The sequence below is a fragment of the Microcebus murinus genome, chromosome 4 (assembly GCF_040939455.1).
Source record: "Microcebus murinus isolate Inina chromosome 4, M.murinus_Inina_mat1.0, whole genome shotgun sequence".
In the NCBI taxonomy this organism is placed as follows: Eukaryota; Metazoa; Chordata; class Mammalia; order Primates; family Cheirogaleidae; genus Microcebus; species Microcebus murinus.
In genome coordinates, this window is record NC_134107.1 from 1,379,990 (window position 1) to 1,395,616 (window position 15,627).

Genomic DNA, 15,627 nt, shown 5'->3' on the forward strand with positions numbered 1-15,627 from the left:
AGGTTAGCGCGGCGCACACCTCGCGCGGGTCCCCGCGGCAAGCGCGCCTCCCGGGCCCCGCCCCCTCCGGGCTACGCGCGCGCCGCCCCGCCCCTCCCGCCCCGGCTGCGCGCGCGTGACTCTGCCTGCGGCCACGCCCACTCCCGGGACAGGCTGCGCGCGCACCGCCCCCCCTCGCGCCAGTGCGCACGCGCGGCCGCAGCCCCGCCCCCGTTCCCCAGGCGCTCGGAGCCCGAGTCCGCGGGAAGATGGCGGCGCCGCTCATCCCCCTCTCCCAGCAGGTACGGGCGGGGAGGACTCGGGGGCGGCGCCGGGGCGCGGGGCGCGGGGCGGGCGCCGCGGGGAGGCCGACGCGCGGGGAGACCCGGGCAGGCGGCGGGGGCGGCTCGCGCGGAGGGACCCGCGGCGGGCGGGCGGGCGGGCGGGCGGGGGTGCGGCCCTGAAGGTGACAGGCCGGCGGGGCCCTCAGCCTCCCGCGCCCGAGCGACCTCCGCGGGCGGCCACGGCGCGTGTCGGCTGCGCCCCGGGGCCGGGCCCTGCCGCGGCGGGAGCTCGCCGGCGGGGCGGCGCCGGGCCGTTCCGGGAGGGGCGGGGGGGCGAGCCTTTCTGTCGGCGCGGCGGCCCCGGGAGTCTTTGTCTCCTGCTGGCCCGGGCGCCCGGGCGGACGGCGTCGCCGCGGGGAGCAGGCCGGGCGGAGGGCCGGGCCTCGCCGGGGCCGGGTCTCGAACTCATGCCTCCCTCCTTGGGGAGCTGCTTCCGCTTTCCCTGCACCGTGCGGGGGTCGCACGTCCCCGGCGCCTCGTGCGCGCTCGGGTCCGCCCGATGTGCTTACTGAGGGGCAGTGTCTGTAGCGCGACGCGGGCATGCAGAAAACAGCCATGCGCAGCCAGCTCCGCTCTTCGGGAGGGGCCTTCATTCATTCATTCATTCATTCATTCATTCATTCATTCATTCGTCTGTCCAGTCCTCAGGTGTGCGTTAGGTCAGGTGCAGGGAGCGCGACGGCCGTGCAGGCAGACAAGGTCGCTGCTGTCCTGGAGGTGACCATGCTCGTGGGAGCTAGAAACTACCTGTGTCCTGCTAATCGCGGCTGCCTTTAAAAAAAAAAACAACAAAACCTGTGTTGTGCCAAGCACCATGCTGTCATCACTTTGCTAGAATCATCTAGGACAGCATAGTGATTAACAGTGGGAACACTGGGTCAGATTATCTTTCGCTCACATCTTGCCTCCAGCTGTTTTTCCTGTGAATGTCCTCCAGACGAAGGTCCTAGTCTTTCCACACATCAGTTGCCTTGTATGGAAAATAGGGGTATAAGAATGAGTTGAGGCTGGGTGGTGGTGGCTCACCTTAGCACTTTGGGAGGCGGAGGCGGGAGTTCTTGAAGGGATCACTTGAGGCAACATAGCAGGACCCTGTCTCTACAAAAAAATAGAAAAATCAGCTGGGCGTGGTGGCACATGCCTGTAGTCACAGCCACTTGGGAGGCTGAGGCGGGAGGATCGCTTGAGCCCAGGAATTTAGATCGCAGTGAGCTATGATGATGACACTGCAGTCCAGCCTGGGCAACAGAAGGAGACCCTGTCTCAAAAAAGGAAAAAAAAAAATGTTTTGGGATAATGGGAAGATTAAACGTGTAAAGCACTTAGAACAGTGCCTAGCACGTTGGAAATACTCAGTGCTAGTATAATTATTGTCATCATTTAATCTCTGCCAGGTTTGGATATTTGGGAATAGGGACCACAGCAAGTAAGAATGCCAAAGCAGATGAGAGCTGATTGGCAGGTTGATAAGACAGATCAGCTAATCCAAGGAGAGAAATGTGTACACCTGTTAAATCTTGCAAGAACTATCCAATTTGCAACACCGTCACTAAATTAACAGCCATAAAGACTGGAATTAACAGCCATAAAGACCGGTGGTTATTAATTAACAAGTTCTTGTAACAGACATGAAAGTGCTCTGTAAACTAAGTGCCCTACAGATATTAGGTATCGTTATTAATAGCCAAGTGCTACAGTTTAGGGTGTGGGGGGAGTGAAACTTCCCTAAGCTCATTTAATGAGAAAGCATTCTTGGTTGTTTTTTTGGGGGGGGTCTTTTTAAAACTTCCTGCCTAATTTTGACACTAGCCCTAATTTGAACTTTGATGACAATAGCTAATGTTTATTGAGTGCTTTAGAGTTATAAAATGCTATCTAGCCTGTTGTCACTCACCTGCACAACAGCCTGCCCTTCAAGGAGGGGATCCTTATTTTACTGTCAGGGGGCTTGGCTTTGGGGGAGGGTGGTGATTTGCATGAACGTGTGCAAACAGGAATCAGGTCATGTGACTCATCTGCTTAGAACCTTTCGGAATAGAATCCGAATCCCTTCCCAGGAACCGCGAAGCCCTACCCACCAGGCACCCGACAGCCTCTGGCGCTTCCATCTACTTTGTGCTGTCCCTGGTCCCCACACTGCAGCCATGTGCACTGCTTTCTTCCCCTCCCTTCCATAGTCCAAGCTCTCTTTGTCCTCAGGGTGTCCCCACTGGCTCTTCCTTCTTCCTGGAGCACTCTTCTTCGTTCCCCCCCTGGCACTTCCAGTGCCTGGCTCCTTCCCCTCCTTCAGGTGGCAGCTCAAATGTCACTCTTCCCAGAGGCCTTTGCTGATCGCCTGTCATAAGCAGCACCCCACGCAGCTGTCTGCCCCCCTTGTGCCACCCCTCAGCACTGAACGCGGCCCATAGCTGTGTGTTTCTCTGCTGTTTGTCTTCCTGTTGGACCAGTTAGTTGTCCAGTAAGGCAAGGCCAGGCCTCCTGCTCAGTGCTCCTGAGCTCAGCTTGCAGGAAATGTCAGTCAAACCTGTGAAGCTGGGACCAATGACTTGCACCACCTGGTGCAGTCCCTACGTGGGGGCTGGGGCTGTGGGTGGGGACAAAATTGAACGGAGGAGTTGTAAGAAGTGACCAACAGCCTGGATCCTGTGGCTTCTGACAAATTCAGGGTGCTGACTTCTAAGCTTTGTCCTGTTCCTTTCCCAGCATGTTTGTTGAATGAAGGCATGACCCAGTTGTCTTCCTTCGGGTAGTTTTGTCAGTACTTCTGTATGCCTGCTCTCCAGGGAAGCTCTGCACCAGGGGCTGCTGTCAGCCCAGGTGCGAGGTACGGCCCTCCCCAGGCCCTTGCGTTCTAGCTCAGGAGCTCACGCAGGTTCACAGGTAATTCCAGGGGCAGTATGGGTATGGTTCCCGGAGAATTTCTGGGCAGGGGCAGCAGAGGACAAGGGGGGCACACCCTGGAGCAGAAGGCTGTGATCTGGTTGGGTCGAGGTCAATGGGCGGCCAGGGGGAGGTGAGTAAAGCGCTTAGCCAGTGGGTTGGCGGAAGGGAGGAGGGGCTGTGGAGGACGGGGTGTCCGTCTTTCCCCGTCTGCTCTGCATGCCCCACCTCATCTAGGAGGTCGCCTTCCTTCTGATATATTTTATATATATATATATATTTTTTTTTTTTTTTTTTTGAGGCAGAGTCTTATTCGGTTGCCCCGGTTAGAGTGCCGTGGCGTCAGCCTAGCTCACAGCAACCTCAGACGGCTGGGCTCAGGCAATCCTCCTGCCTCAGCCTCCCGAGTAGCTGGGACTACAGGCATGCGCCACCACGCCTGGCTAATTTTTTCTATTTATTTTTAGTTGGTAAATTAATTTCTTTCTATTTTTAGTAGAGGCGGGGTCTCGCTCTTGCTCAGGCTGGTTTCGAACTCCTGACCTTGAGCGATCCTCCAGCCTTGGCCTCCCAGAGTGCTGGGATGACAGGCGTGAGCCACTGCACCCGGCCGGATATCACCTTCCTCACACAGCCTTTTCCGACCCTGAAGATCAATGTCCATTTGAAGAGTCTGTACGCCTGCCTCTCTAGGAGTGATTTTTATTTATTTGTTTTTCTTTTAAAATTTATTTTAATGAGCCCTTTAGAATGGCCTGATAGGAGTGATGTATTTTCCCCATCTCATCGATTTATGTTTCTCTCTGCTCAGCCTCTCTTCAACTCTCCGAAAAACCTACGTGAGCACGGCCATATCCCTTATACCTTCGTGCTCTCCGAGGTTGCCAGCAACCCCGCCACCCTTGACTCCAGCGGCCTGTCGCCGGAGCTGGTCTCCCCGAGCCCCACAATGCTGGAGCCGCCGGCCTTCGCTCTTCATCTTCTCCCCCTTTGCTCTCCCTCCTGCCCCCAAATTTCAGCTTCCGCACCCGCATCCTTCCCCTCTGTCTCTGCGTGCTGCCTCCCCTGCAGCTTCTGTGGAGAATGCTCTAAACCTGCCTGCCCCCAGACGCCTAGGCCTCGCTTAGGGAGGCCAGCCTCTTAGGGAGGGCCAGCCTCTTGTCCCTCCCCCCCCCCAGCCTGCTGGACTCCGGCATTGGCCCCTTCCTTGCCACACCCTAAAGTGGTCTGGGCCTGTTTCCCTCCCTGCTCAGCCTCTCCCTCCCACTTCATCCCCCACCCCCATGAGATTGATCGAAAAAACGCATCCTCAGCCACTTGCCCGTTCCCCTCCCTCCACTGTGAGTCAGGCTGGATGAGCCTCAGCCCTGCCCTCCCTGCCCTCACCCTGTTCGGGCTCCCCCGGCCTCTCTTGCTCACGCTTTCTGGCCTCAGCATCCTGCCCAGGGCCGCCCTTGAGGCCGTCTCGGCATTGTCTTCCCTCAGCCCCACCTGAACGAGCCCCTTACCTTGGAAGTGCTTGGCAGCCAGAGGAAAGCACTGGGCTCGCGGTGAGGAGACGCTGCCCGGCGCCCGAGGAGGTCCGTCTTCCTTCCTTCCTTCTCCCTGGTCATGCTTCCTCCTCCCAGGGACTTTAGATACAGTTTCTTTCTGTTGGGTGCCACTGTCCTAGGAGGTTTTTATTCCCATTTACAAGTGAGGATACTGAGACCCACGGAGAGTGAGTCACGTGCGGAGCGAGGCTGCGCCCACGTCTGCCTGTTGCGGCCCCCACCTTCCAGACCGCCCAGAGCAGCGCCTGGCCAGTGTGTCTGGAATGAATGCCTAGTGGCTTGGGACATTTGCTTGTCCTCTTGTCCCTTGTTTTTTTCTTTAAAATAATTGTGAGTCTATCTTACTGTAGTGCTAATGGCAGTATGGTGTCGATTGATGAGTAGAGAGTGAAGTTTTAAAGTGAAATGCATGCCTGTGAGATCTAGAACCCCTGTGTGTGTCTCTCTTTCTCTCTCATTTTTTGTTTTTTTAGAGACCAGGTCTCACTCTGTCACCCAGGCTGGAGTGCAGTGGTGTGATCATAGCTCCCTGAGGTTATAACCTCAAACTCCTGGCCTGAAGCTATCTTCTCACCTCAGCCTCCGAAGTAGCTGGGACTACAAGTGCCACCACTTTCTGCTAATTAAGAAATTTTTATGAGACAGGGTCTCACTGTGTTGTCCAGGGTGGTCTTGAACTCCTGGCCTCAAACATTCCTCCCACTGCAGCCTCCCAAGAAGGTGGGAATATAGGCATGTGCCACCACTCTTGGTTAATTAAAAACAAAAAAACAGAAACCTTTGTAGAGACTGGATCTTGCTATGTTACCCAGGCTGGTCTTTTTTTTTTTTTTTTTTTTTTTTTTTGAGACAGAGTCTCGCTTTGTTGTCCAGGCTAGAGTGAGTGCCGTGGCGTCAGCCTAGCTCACAGCAACCTCAAACTCCTGGGATTGAGTGATCCTTCTGCCTCAGCCTCCCGAGTAGCTGGGACTACAGGCATGCGCCACCATGCCCGGCTAATTTTTTTTAATATATATATCAGTTGGCCAATTAATTTCTTTCTATTTATAGTAGAGACGGGGTCTCGCTCTTGCTCAGGCTGGTTTTGAACTCCTGACCTTGAGCAATCCACCCGCCTCGGCCTCCCAAGAGCTAGGATTACAGGCGTGAGCCACAGCGCCCGGCCCCCAGGCTGGTCTTGAACTCCTGGCCTCAAGTGATCTTCCCGTCTCAGCCTGTCAAAGTGCTGGGATGACAAGCGTGAGCCACCGTGCCTGGCCATGGCTGTCTCTTACTGACCGTATTGGTCTGGTGTTTTTGACCAAATAGCGCCTCATCAAGCAAGAACATGTATGTTTTACCCTCTGTACCCCTGTTCTGAACTTTAAAACAACTTTCCCATCCCTGGTTCTTTTTTTTTTTTTTTTTTAGACAAAGTCTCACTGTTGCCCAGGCTAGAGTGCCGTGGCGTCAGCCTTGCTCACAGCAACCTCCAACTCCTGGGCTCAAGCGATCCTCCTGCCTCAGCCTCCCGAGTAGCTGGGACTACAGGCATGCGCCACCATGCCCGGCTAATTTTTTCTATATATTTTAGTTGGCCAATTAATTCTTTCTATTTTTAGTAGAGACGGGGTCTCGCTCTTGGTTCAGGCTGGTCTCGAACTCCTGACCTTGAGCGACCCTCCCGCCTCGGCCTCCCAGAGTGCTGGGATTCAGGTGTGAGCCCCCGCGCCTGCCCCACGCCTGGGTCTTAACCTTGCTCAGCTGATCCAGGAAGCAGAGCGACTGCCCAGGTCAGGTGCCACCAGAGAGCTGCGCGTCCGCTCTCCGGTTCTGCTGTGTTGGTCTGTGCCCTGCTCCGTGACGGGCAGACAGACTCCGCCGCTGCGCCCCGCCTGGGGGTGCTCTCGGGTCCTCCCCACCGTGACCTGCCTGTGTGCAGCCAGCGTCCACGTGGAAATCTTCTCCATGCTCTTCCTCGAACGTGACTCTTCGAGTCCCAGCGTCACGTGAAGCCGCGTTAGGGTGCCGGCTTTTCAACGCTTGGGTCCCCAGGTGTTCGCTCAGTGCCCTCACTTGGCAAGTACTTTCTGTACCTCAGTTTCCCCATCTGCAGATTGGGAACAGTACTGCTGTACCTGCCTAGCCACAGTGGAGCCTCAGGACCCCGAGGCGTGACGCCAGTGCCCTCCGAGTGCCCTTAGGCCACGCTGTTCCTGCGGTAAACATTCACAGGGTAAAGCATTCCTTCGCAGGGCGCTTTCGGGGCAGGGGGTGGAGCAGGGACTCTGAAGACAGCCCTGAGGAAGGGGGGCGGGCGGGCGGGCGGAAAGAATGGACAAGCCCGCCGTCTGTCCGGCCGCGGCCCGTTTCCGGAGAAGAGCAGAGCAGGCGGGGCCGTGGTCTGACGCGAGCCCAGCACGGCCTCGCGTGCGGGCTGGAAGGACCGGGTAGGAGAGGCCTCCGGGATCGCGTGGTTTGTCTGTCCCCCGGTCCTCCTGGTCGGTGTTATGCCCTATGTGTGAGGGGTAAACGGAGACCGGAGATGTGTGTGTCCCTTGCCCAAGGTCACGCCTGGGGAGCGCGTGCCCACGCAGCTCTGACGACCCACTCCGGCCCCTCACTGCAGCGTAGCTCCCTGTCCGGGAAAGTTTCTTTAGCTCCCAACCCTTACATCGGGGTGACGTCTCCGATCTCGTTTGCTTTTATGCAGTGACCTTGCCTCCTGGTCCTTAGATACTCTGTCCTCTGAGTGGAGAGGACAGCACTTGTCAAGTCATTATTTTCATGGCTTTACTTCATCTCATCGGAAGGGAGCGGGGAAGTGGCAAGGCCTGCTGACTGCCTTCCCAGGCACAAAGAGGTTTCCCCGCTGGAGCGGTGAGCAGCACTACCAGGCCCTGCCCGCGGGGAGGGCTGGCGTGGCCGGCCACGGCCACGGCGGAGGCTCAGGTCACTGGTGGTCGGAGCAGGAGGAGGGGCAGATGCACAGGCTGCACGGAGCAGACGGGGAGGAGAGGGGGTGTTGGACTGGGCCCTGGGGGCACAGAGGAGGGAGGGAGGGAGGGAGGAATGGCCTTTCACATGGAGGGGAAGCAGGGACTGAGCAAGAGCCCAGAGGCTGCAGTTTGAGCTCAAAGTCCCAAAACGTGGGGCTGGTACGCCAGGGTCCATGTCCTTCTCTTAGTTGGGGCAGCCTGGGGATGAGAGGAGGAAGGTGTTTTAGTAAATAGGACAAGGGAGTCTGTGCCTGGGCTGCAAATTGGCGCCAGACAAAAGGGACTGCCGGGGTGTCTGCTTGCCCAGAGAGTGGCCAATGGCAGATGGGGGCGGGGGAACCGAGACCTACCTTCTGTCCCCTGTGCTGGGCTGGGCTGGGCTGTACCTCCAGACAGAGTGGTGGCCTGAAGGTTACAATTCTGTGTGGAGTGTAAACAAATTAGCTTTTTAAAGCCTGTGTGGGGTTTCCTCCATGATAGTCCCAGCTCTTTAAAAAAAGATTGTTTTAAGAGATGGGATTTCTATCTGTGGCCCAGGCTGGAGTGCAGTGATGTGATCACAGTTACTGCAGCCTCGAACTCTGGAGCCCAAGCGATCCTCCTGCCTCAGCCTCCTGAGTAGCTGGGACCACAGGCATGTGCCACCATGCCCGGCTAATTTTTTATAGAGACAGGGAGTCTCCTTATGTTGCCCAGGCTAGTCCTGAACTCCTGACCTCAAGTGATCCTCCTGCCTCGGCCTCCCAAAGTCCTGTGATTACAGGTGTGAGCTACTGCACCTGGCCAATCCCAGCTCTCAATACCACAGGCTGCTGGGGGGACGTAGAGGTTCCAGATGGCCCCAGGTTGCCTCAGGTCTCCGTCGGCGCTGCCCGCTGCGTGGGGATGCAGCCTCCATAGCAGATCCATTTGCTGACGGCATCGGGAGCTATGGCAGGTTCCTGAAGAGTGTGACGCTTTCGATTGTCCAGCCACTCACGCAGGGAGTGCTCTGGGCTGGGCACCGGCTCAGAGGCGTTTGCTGTGATAGGGGCATGAGGGTAAAGACGGACCTGGCCCGAGATTGCTTCAGGAGGAGAGAAGGGGCTGGCGATCCGAGGAACATTGGGGTGGCCATGTGGACAGGCGATGGTCTGAGTGGGGAGAGAGGCCGGAGAAGGAAGCAGGCGTGTGTGTGGCCAGCAGGACAAGACGCGCCTTCAGGGAGCCAGCGCAGCAGCGATGTGTGGTCCCTGTGGGCGGTGGCTGTGCCAGCTGCGGCAAAATCCCCCGAGTCCCAGGAGACCCTCCAGGTTGGGCGAGACCCCAGAGTAGGGGCGGCTCAGAAGAATAACTCTCGGGCGAGGGGCACTGTGAGATTCCATTCGCTGGGCTGCTTTGTGCCGTTTGTGACTGCGATGGGTAAAGCTGGGCCCCACCCTGGGCCAGCTCAGCAGGAGCCGGGCACCCAGGCACAAAGCTAATTAGGGCACAGTGTGACAGGGCCCTCATGGAGGTCAGGCGGCACCCACAGGTGGATGAGTCACCTCCCCTGGGCTGGAGGAAGACAGCACCTGCACCGCCTTCTTCTCTTCCCTCCTCTGTTCCCTGCAGGCGCCCTGACAGCGCCTTCCCCCACCCTCTGCCTGCGCCTTCCCTCCCGGCACCGGCTGTCCCGCCTCCCTGACCCTGGTAACCCAGAATCTCCCAGAGCAGCGTGGAGTGATTTGGGTGCAGACATCATGCAGGAGTACGGGAGTGTTATCAGACCTCTGGTGGTGTCATCGTCCCTGTGCTTGTTTCTGGATAACGAGACCGAGAAGGAGACAGGTCAGATGACCAGTCAGGCCCCTCAGGAGGGAGGTCGGGTGTCCGGATCAGACTGCAGGCTCCAAAGCCGCCAATTTGTCCCATGTGGGCTCCCAGGAGGACAGGAGAAGCTCTGTCCTGCTCCCTGCTGTGTCCCCAGCTCCCGAAGTATGGGCCCCCAGCAGTGGTAGTCGGGTGACATCCCTGTCGGAGGCTGCATACTTGGAACAGCGGCCAGGGGCGGGCCTGTCTCTCCAGCTGCCCGCCATGGGAGTGGGTAGAGGGAGCGCTCTGTCTCCAGGCGGGAGAGACAGCCCCAGGGCCCAGAACCGTTCCCTGGGGACGGGTCAGGGTGCCACCTGGGCTGGGGGCCCGCTGCCTCTTCCCCTCCACTCATGAGAGGGCTTCCCTCATTTATTAGTGACAGCACCAGCTTGCCTGTGTCATTCCGTCGATCCATAGAAGATTGGCTTAATCCAGGGGGATGTACTTTTCAGTGTTGCCTTTCCGGTTGGAAATAAAATGATCTCGTTTCAGTCTGTTTTCGAAGGGGAAAGGTGAAACGGGGAAAGCCGGTTGAGGACGAGGTCCTTACACTGAGAAGATCCAGGACTGTGCAGTTTGGGGGTAGACAAGCCCTCTACACCACCCCACGCCCTACAGCTGGCACCGTCTGTGGTTGGGGGGTGGTCCAGGACGCAGCTGGCCTGGGTGTGTGCTATTGCAAACGTTTCTCCCCTTGAGCGTTTTCTCGGGTGACATTTGGAACAGTTCCTTGTCCGTAGCACACCCCTACGTGGTTTTAGAAACTTTCTCCATGGAGAAGAAGATTCTGGAGTGGCCAGGCAGGCCCACAGTTGCTGAGTGGGTCAGAGAGTCCGGTGACCCCGTGGTGCAGACCACAGCTGTCACCCCCCTGCTCACCGCAGGCCGAGGAGTTGGCGTTTTCTTTCCTGCTGGGCTCGGAGTGTTGGCATTCAAGGGTATTTGACTCCGTTGATTCAATTTTGTTGTTGTTGACGCTTAGGCACTAGAAAATGTCCTTTAACTCACCACGACATATGCAGGTTTTCATAGGTATGGACTTACCTGCTGCGTGTGACATCATCCGTGTTTAGAAAGTGGCAGCCAGGACTAAGGGAACTGGAGCAGTGCTGCTCTGTCCTGGACCCGGGCGCAGCTGGCCGGCTGGCCCGGGGAGCAGACGAGCAGGATTCATGCTCTAGTGTAGTCGGCACCGGGTTCGACAGCCGTGAGGGCGCTGAGGGTTTCCTATCTCGGGAATAATAGGACAGTGGTGTTACAACCACAGTAAACGATGCGATAATGGCTTTCTGGGGGGAGGCAGAGTGTGGTTGACACTCGCGGTAATCCTCAGGGCAGTGGTGGGGTTAGTCCCTTTTTACAGGTGGGCACACCGAGGCCCAGGCTTGTCCTCCCTGCCGCAGAGCGGCGGTGCCGTGCCTGCCCCGGCGCTGGCCGCTCCTCGTCCGCATCTCGCCCGCTGCAGGGAGAGACGGTGAGCGGAGGCTGCTTCCAGGAGGAATAAACAAGCAGCTGCCGCCCCCCATTCCGAGCATCGAGAATGCAGGAAGAGGGGGCTGGTCGTCATAGTAGCCTTTCCGTCAGTGAGACCTTAAAAGGTGCCCCTTGCTCGGTCTGCGGGCTGTGGCGGGAGAGCTGGTTGCAGTGGGGGAGCAGGGGCGGGTGTGAGGGCAGGGCCGGCCTCAGGAGGCAGAGGCCCCAGGCACAGCGAGCACGGCCACGCTGCGTCAGTGTCGGACCGTGTGTGTGGCAGCAGTCCCGTAGAATTGTAATACCGTGTTCTTCTGGCGTGACACACGCAGGTACTTACCGCTGTGTCATAGCTGCCTCAGCGTTGGGGACAGCAGGTCGCAGCCGGGAGCCGGGGCTGTGCCGCGCAGCCTGCAGAGGAGCAGGCCGTGCCGTCTAGGGCTGCGTGCACTTGGGTGTTCACAGGGCGACGTCATTGCCCAGTGAGGCGGCTCTCAGAACACGGCCCGTCGATAAGCGAGGCGGGCCTGTGTCTTGTGCCGAGATGAGGAGGCGCGAGGCTGTTCCGCGAGCGTCCGCGGGCGGGGGTTGGCTGCGCGCTCTGCGTGTGAGTGGCCGGCTCAGTGTGTCTGGGTGCGCGGCTGCGTGTGTCAGAGTGGCTGTATGCGCGTGTGTGGGCGTGCATGTGTGGGCAGGTGTGAGCGTGCGGAGTGGACTCAGCCTGGCGGGGAGGAGCATGGCTGGGAGCACCCCGAGCACTGGGCCGAGGCTGGGGCCTTACCCTCCTTTGTTTTTCTTTGAGACAGAGACTCAACTCTGTTGCCTGGGCTAGAGTGCTGTGGTGTCAGCCTCGCTCACAGCAACCTCAGACTCCTGGACTCAAGCGATCCTCCTGCCTCAGCCTCCCGAGTAGCTGGGACTACAGGCATGCGCTACCATGCCTGGCTCATTTTTTCTGTATATATTAGTTGGCCAATTAATTTCTATTTTTAGTAGAGACAGGGTCTTGCTCTTGCTCAGGCTGACTTCAAACTCTTGACTTTGAGCAATCCTCCCGCCTTGGTCTCCCAAAGTGCTAGGATTACAGGCGTGAGCCACCGTGCTCAGCCCTTACCCTCCTTTGGAAACCCTGCAAGGCCTTTCTGAGCCTGACAGTGATCGAGGGAAATAAGGAGGGCCGAGGATGAAGGTGCCAGAGCCAGAGGGTGGGGCCGCGGAGTCTGGGTGGCGGGCTGGCCTTCCCACCGGGACAGAGCTCTTGTTCTGTCCTTGTCCTCGCCACCCCTGCCAGCACGTCTGCTGTTGCGTGTTGTCGTGTGTGCTAGCCGGCTGGCGTTGTTCCCTGACCAGACTGATGCCCCGGGGTGGCAGGCCCGTGTCTGCTCGCCGTGGAATCCGGGAGCCTAGCGTGGCGTCTGATATCTGCAGGGTCCAGGAGGAGAGACAGTGGTGCCAGGAGGCAGATGCTGCACTGCAGTGACGAGGGGGCGGCGCAGGGAGCCTACCTGCCTCACCCCACCCACAGCCAGAACCCCAGCAGGACGCCAGACTCGTCCAGCTCCGAGCCCTGGGCAGTGCGCTGGGCTGGGGGCCAGGCAGGAGCGGAGTCGGGCCAGGGGTCAGAGGACGGCAGTGGCCTTGGAGCCCAGGAGGGACCGATGTAGGAGAGAGGGATTTCGGGAAGACTTGCCGAAAGCTGGGAGCCCTCAGGGAAGGTGCTGGGTGCCCCCACTGTGGGACGTGCTTGCTGCTGAGCCAGCATCAGGTGGACCACTGTCCCCTGGGTCTCTCCAGGGAGTCTCCTCACTGGAGGGAGGAAGGAGGCAGAATGAGGCCAGGGCTGCTCTCCGAGTTGCCCGGAGGCGGGTCAGCAGCAGGGGCGCGGCTGGAGGCTGGCGCCACTTGTCACCTTGAGCAGCATTACTGGGAGGAGGGCTGGAATCTGCTGCCTCCTGCCTGGCACATTCTGGTTGCATCCCGCCTGCCCTGGCTGCTCTGTGTCCGCCCCCTGCAGGGCCTGCCCCTTGGCGTTTTCCCTGTGGCAGCCTCTCCTGCCTTCTTCCTCTCCCTACAGTCCGGTCCCCCCACCCGCCCCCACTGCTTTGGTAACGGTGTCCCTCGGGCGGTGGCGTCTCCCTGCTGCCCTGGTGTGTGGCTGCAGAGTTGGCCTCGGTCCTGTCTTTTCCCTGTAGCACTTGGCGGCCGATTGTGTGGGGACGTCCAGGAGGCGGGTGCCCGTGGTGGCTGCTGCACCGGCACCAGGGCAGTGCTGGGGATGGAGGTGCTTGGCAGACACTGCTGCAGTGGGGTTAGGTTCTACGCCGACATCCACAGGGACACCCCAAGGAGACGCGTTTGCAGGGGAACCGGGTGCCCCACTCTGCGTGTGTCTGCGCAGTGGGTCACTGTGCTCCCCGGGGCGCGTCCTGCTGGAGGACTGCGGCCGTGTCTCCCTCCTAGACGCCCCCCCCACCCAAGCTGATATATGCTCTCAGGCACCTGCTCTCGTGCACATCCGCCCAGCTCGCCGGACCGCCGGGCCCGAGCTCCCGTGGCTCTGCCTCCCCTTGGGGATGACATCCCACTTCCCAGCAAGCACAGACCCTGTCATCCCGGTGTCTGCCCTCCCGCCTGGCTGGAACCCTGCCGAGTTGCCCACAGGCCCAGCCTGCCTTCTCCCCCCTGGGGCACACCTGGCCCGGCCCTGACAACTCGGCCCAGGCGCTGGAGGCCGCCTTGGCTGTTCCCACCACCATCATGTCACGCAGCCTCCTGCGCTGGGACCCTGGGCGCACTCTGCCTGCCTGCCTCTCCTTCCTCAAGCCCAGGCACTGTCCTGCACACTTTCGTAGCCCCAGTGCCTCTTATTTCTGACAGGGTCTCACTCTGTCACCCAGGCTGGAGTGCAGTAGTGCCATCATAGCTCACTGCAGCCTCCAACTCCTGGGCTCAAGCATCCTCCCACCTCAGCCTCCCCAGTAGCTGGGACTAGAGGAGCTCACCACCACGCCCGGCTAATTTTTCTTACTTTTTACAGAGATGGGGTCTTGCTGTGTTGCCCAGGCCGTGGTGTCAAACTCATGGCCTCCAGCGATCCTGCTTTGGCCTCTCAAAGTGCTGAGATCACAGGCGTGAGCCACCGCCCCCAGCCCAGTGACTCTTAGTGTGAACTGAGCGTGCGCTCAGAGAGTGGACGGACGAACGAATGAATGAATTCCCAAGTCCAGAGGGGTGAGAGCTGGCTGATCCAAGGGTGGACCCCTCTTTCGGGAGGTTTTCTGTGAAGGGAAGGGGGAGGTCAGTGGCTAGAGGTGGAACTGGGATGAAGGGGGCATTTCTGGGGGTAGGACACATTTTCACCTAGAGCCAGAGAAGGAGAGGCTACCGGGAATGCTCACTGCCATCTCCAGATACAGAAATTAAGGCACAGAGCGGCTGCTCACTCCTCCCCAGGGTTGCACAGCATTCTAGTGGTAGCCCAGAGGTGCAGACAGAGCCAGGCAGTCTCGGGGCCCCGCCAGCTTCGTCCTGTGCCCTGCACAGGGCAGTGCGTCATCGGGGCAGGAAGCCTACCGCAAGTGACCTTTGTCTCTCACGATCGCATTTCCGGGAGGCTGAGAGTGATGATCTCTTGGGAGCACTTCAAACTCTCAAACCCTGAATCCGTGCTCTGCCCTCCACCACCTGCCCCCGCCTGTCTCGGTCACCCTGGGGCAGGGTGACCGTGTCTCCACTCTCTGCCTGCTTCTCTTGTTCTTGGCGGTTCTCCAGGTCAGGGGCTGCGGGTCTCATCGCTTTGTGGCCCAAGTTCCTTCCGGGCGGGGTGGAGGCACTGAGCCCTGGGCATGCCCGTCTCGCAGGGCGGCCATTTGGGTCTCCAGGGAGAGTCCACGAATCTTCCTTGGTCCTGCTTCTCCTTGCGGCTCTCGTTCCGTGTCCGTCCTCTCTGCAGGAGCCACTCATGTTAATGCAGAACACCAGCCTCAGAGAGCCACGAGGAGGAAGCCGGGCTACCCGCAGAGAGCCCGTTCCCGTCTGTCCTGCGGGCTCGGCTGCTGGGCCGGAGGTCCTGCCGGGCCTGCTAGCAGTTCTTCAGCGCAGAGTCCCAGAGCAGAATTTGTAGCCTTGGAAGGGCGTACTTGTATGTGTTTTTAAAGGAATGCTAGTTTTTATTTACTGGTTTGTTTTTTTGTAGAGTCTAGGATTACAAGCGTGAGCCACCACCCAGCCTTTTCTTTTTTTTGAGATGAGGTCTCACTACATTGCCCAGGCTGGCCTCAGACTCTAGAACTCAAGGGGTCTTCCCTTCTCAGCCTCCTGAGTAGCTGGGACTATAGGCACCTGCCCTCGTGCCCTGCTTGAATTGTTATGGTTTGAGAAAGCTGTGATCCTATTCATGACAGAGGTCCCTTCATTTCTAACACTTAAACCTTCAGTGCCATCCTGTCTCTCTCCCCATGTCGGATGTTGGCAGGACAGACGTGCTGACAGGGATCTCTGTGGGTGTCCTGGTTCGCTTCTTCGTGGTGGCTCTCTGTGTTCTCTGGTGTTCTGCGTTGGCACGAGGTGCTTTTGCAAAGAGGACAGAAA

At 58.8% G+C, this 15,627-nt stretch overlaps 1 protein-coding gene across 3 annotated transcripts in view; it reads left to right on the plus strand.

The window, feature by feature from the left end:
- Positions 1–209: 209 nt before the first annotated feature.
- EPS15L1 (epidermal growth factor receptor pathway substrate 15 like 1) overlaps positions 210–15,627 on the plus strand; it is a 90,978-nt gene continuing 75,560 nt past the window's right edge. For all 3 annotated transcript variants that reach the window (XM_012758382.2, XM_012758385.2, XM_012758386.2), the window contains exon 1: positions 210–281. In XM_012758382.2, the coding sequence (XP_012613836.1) occupies positions 249–281 (33 nt within the window). In that variant the 5' untranslated portion in view covers positions 210–248. The remainder of the gene's footprint in view (positions 282–15,627) is intronic.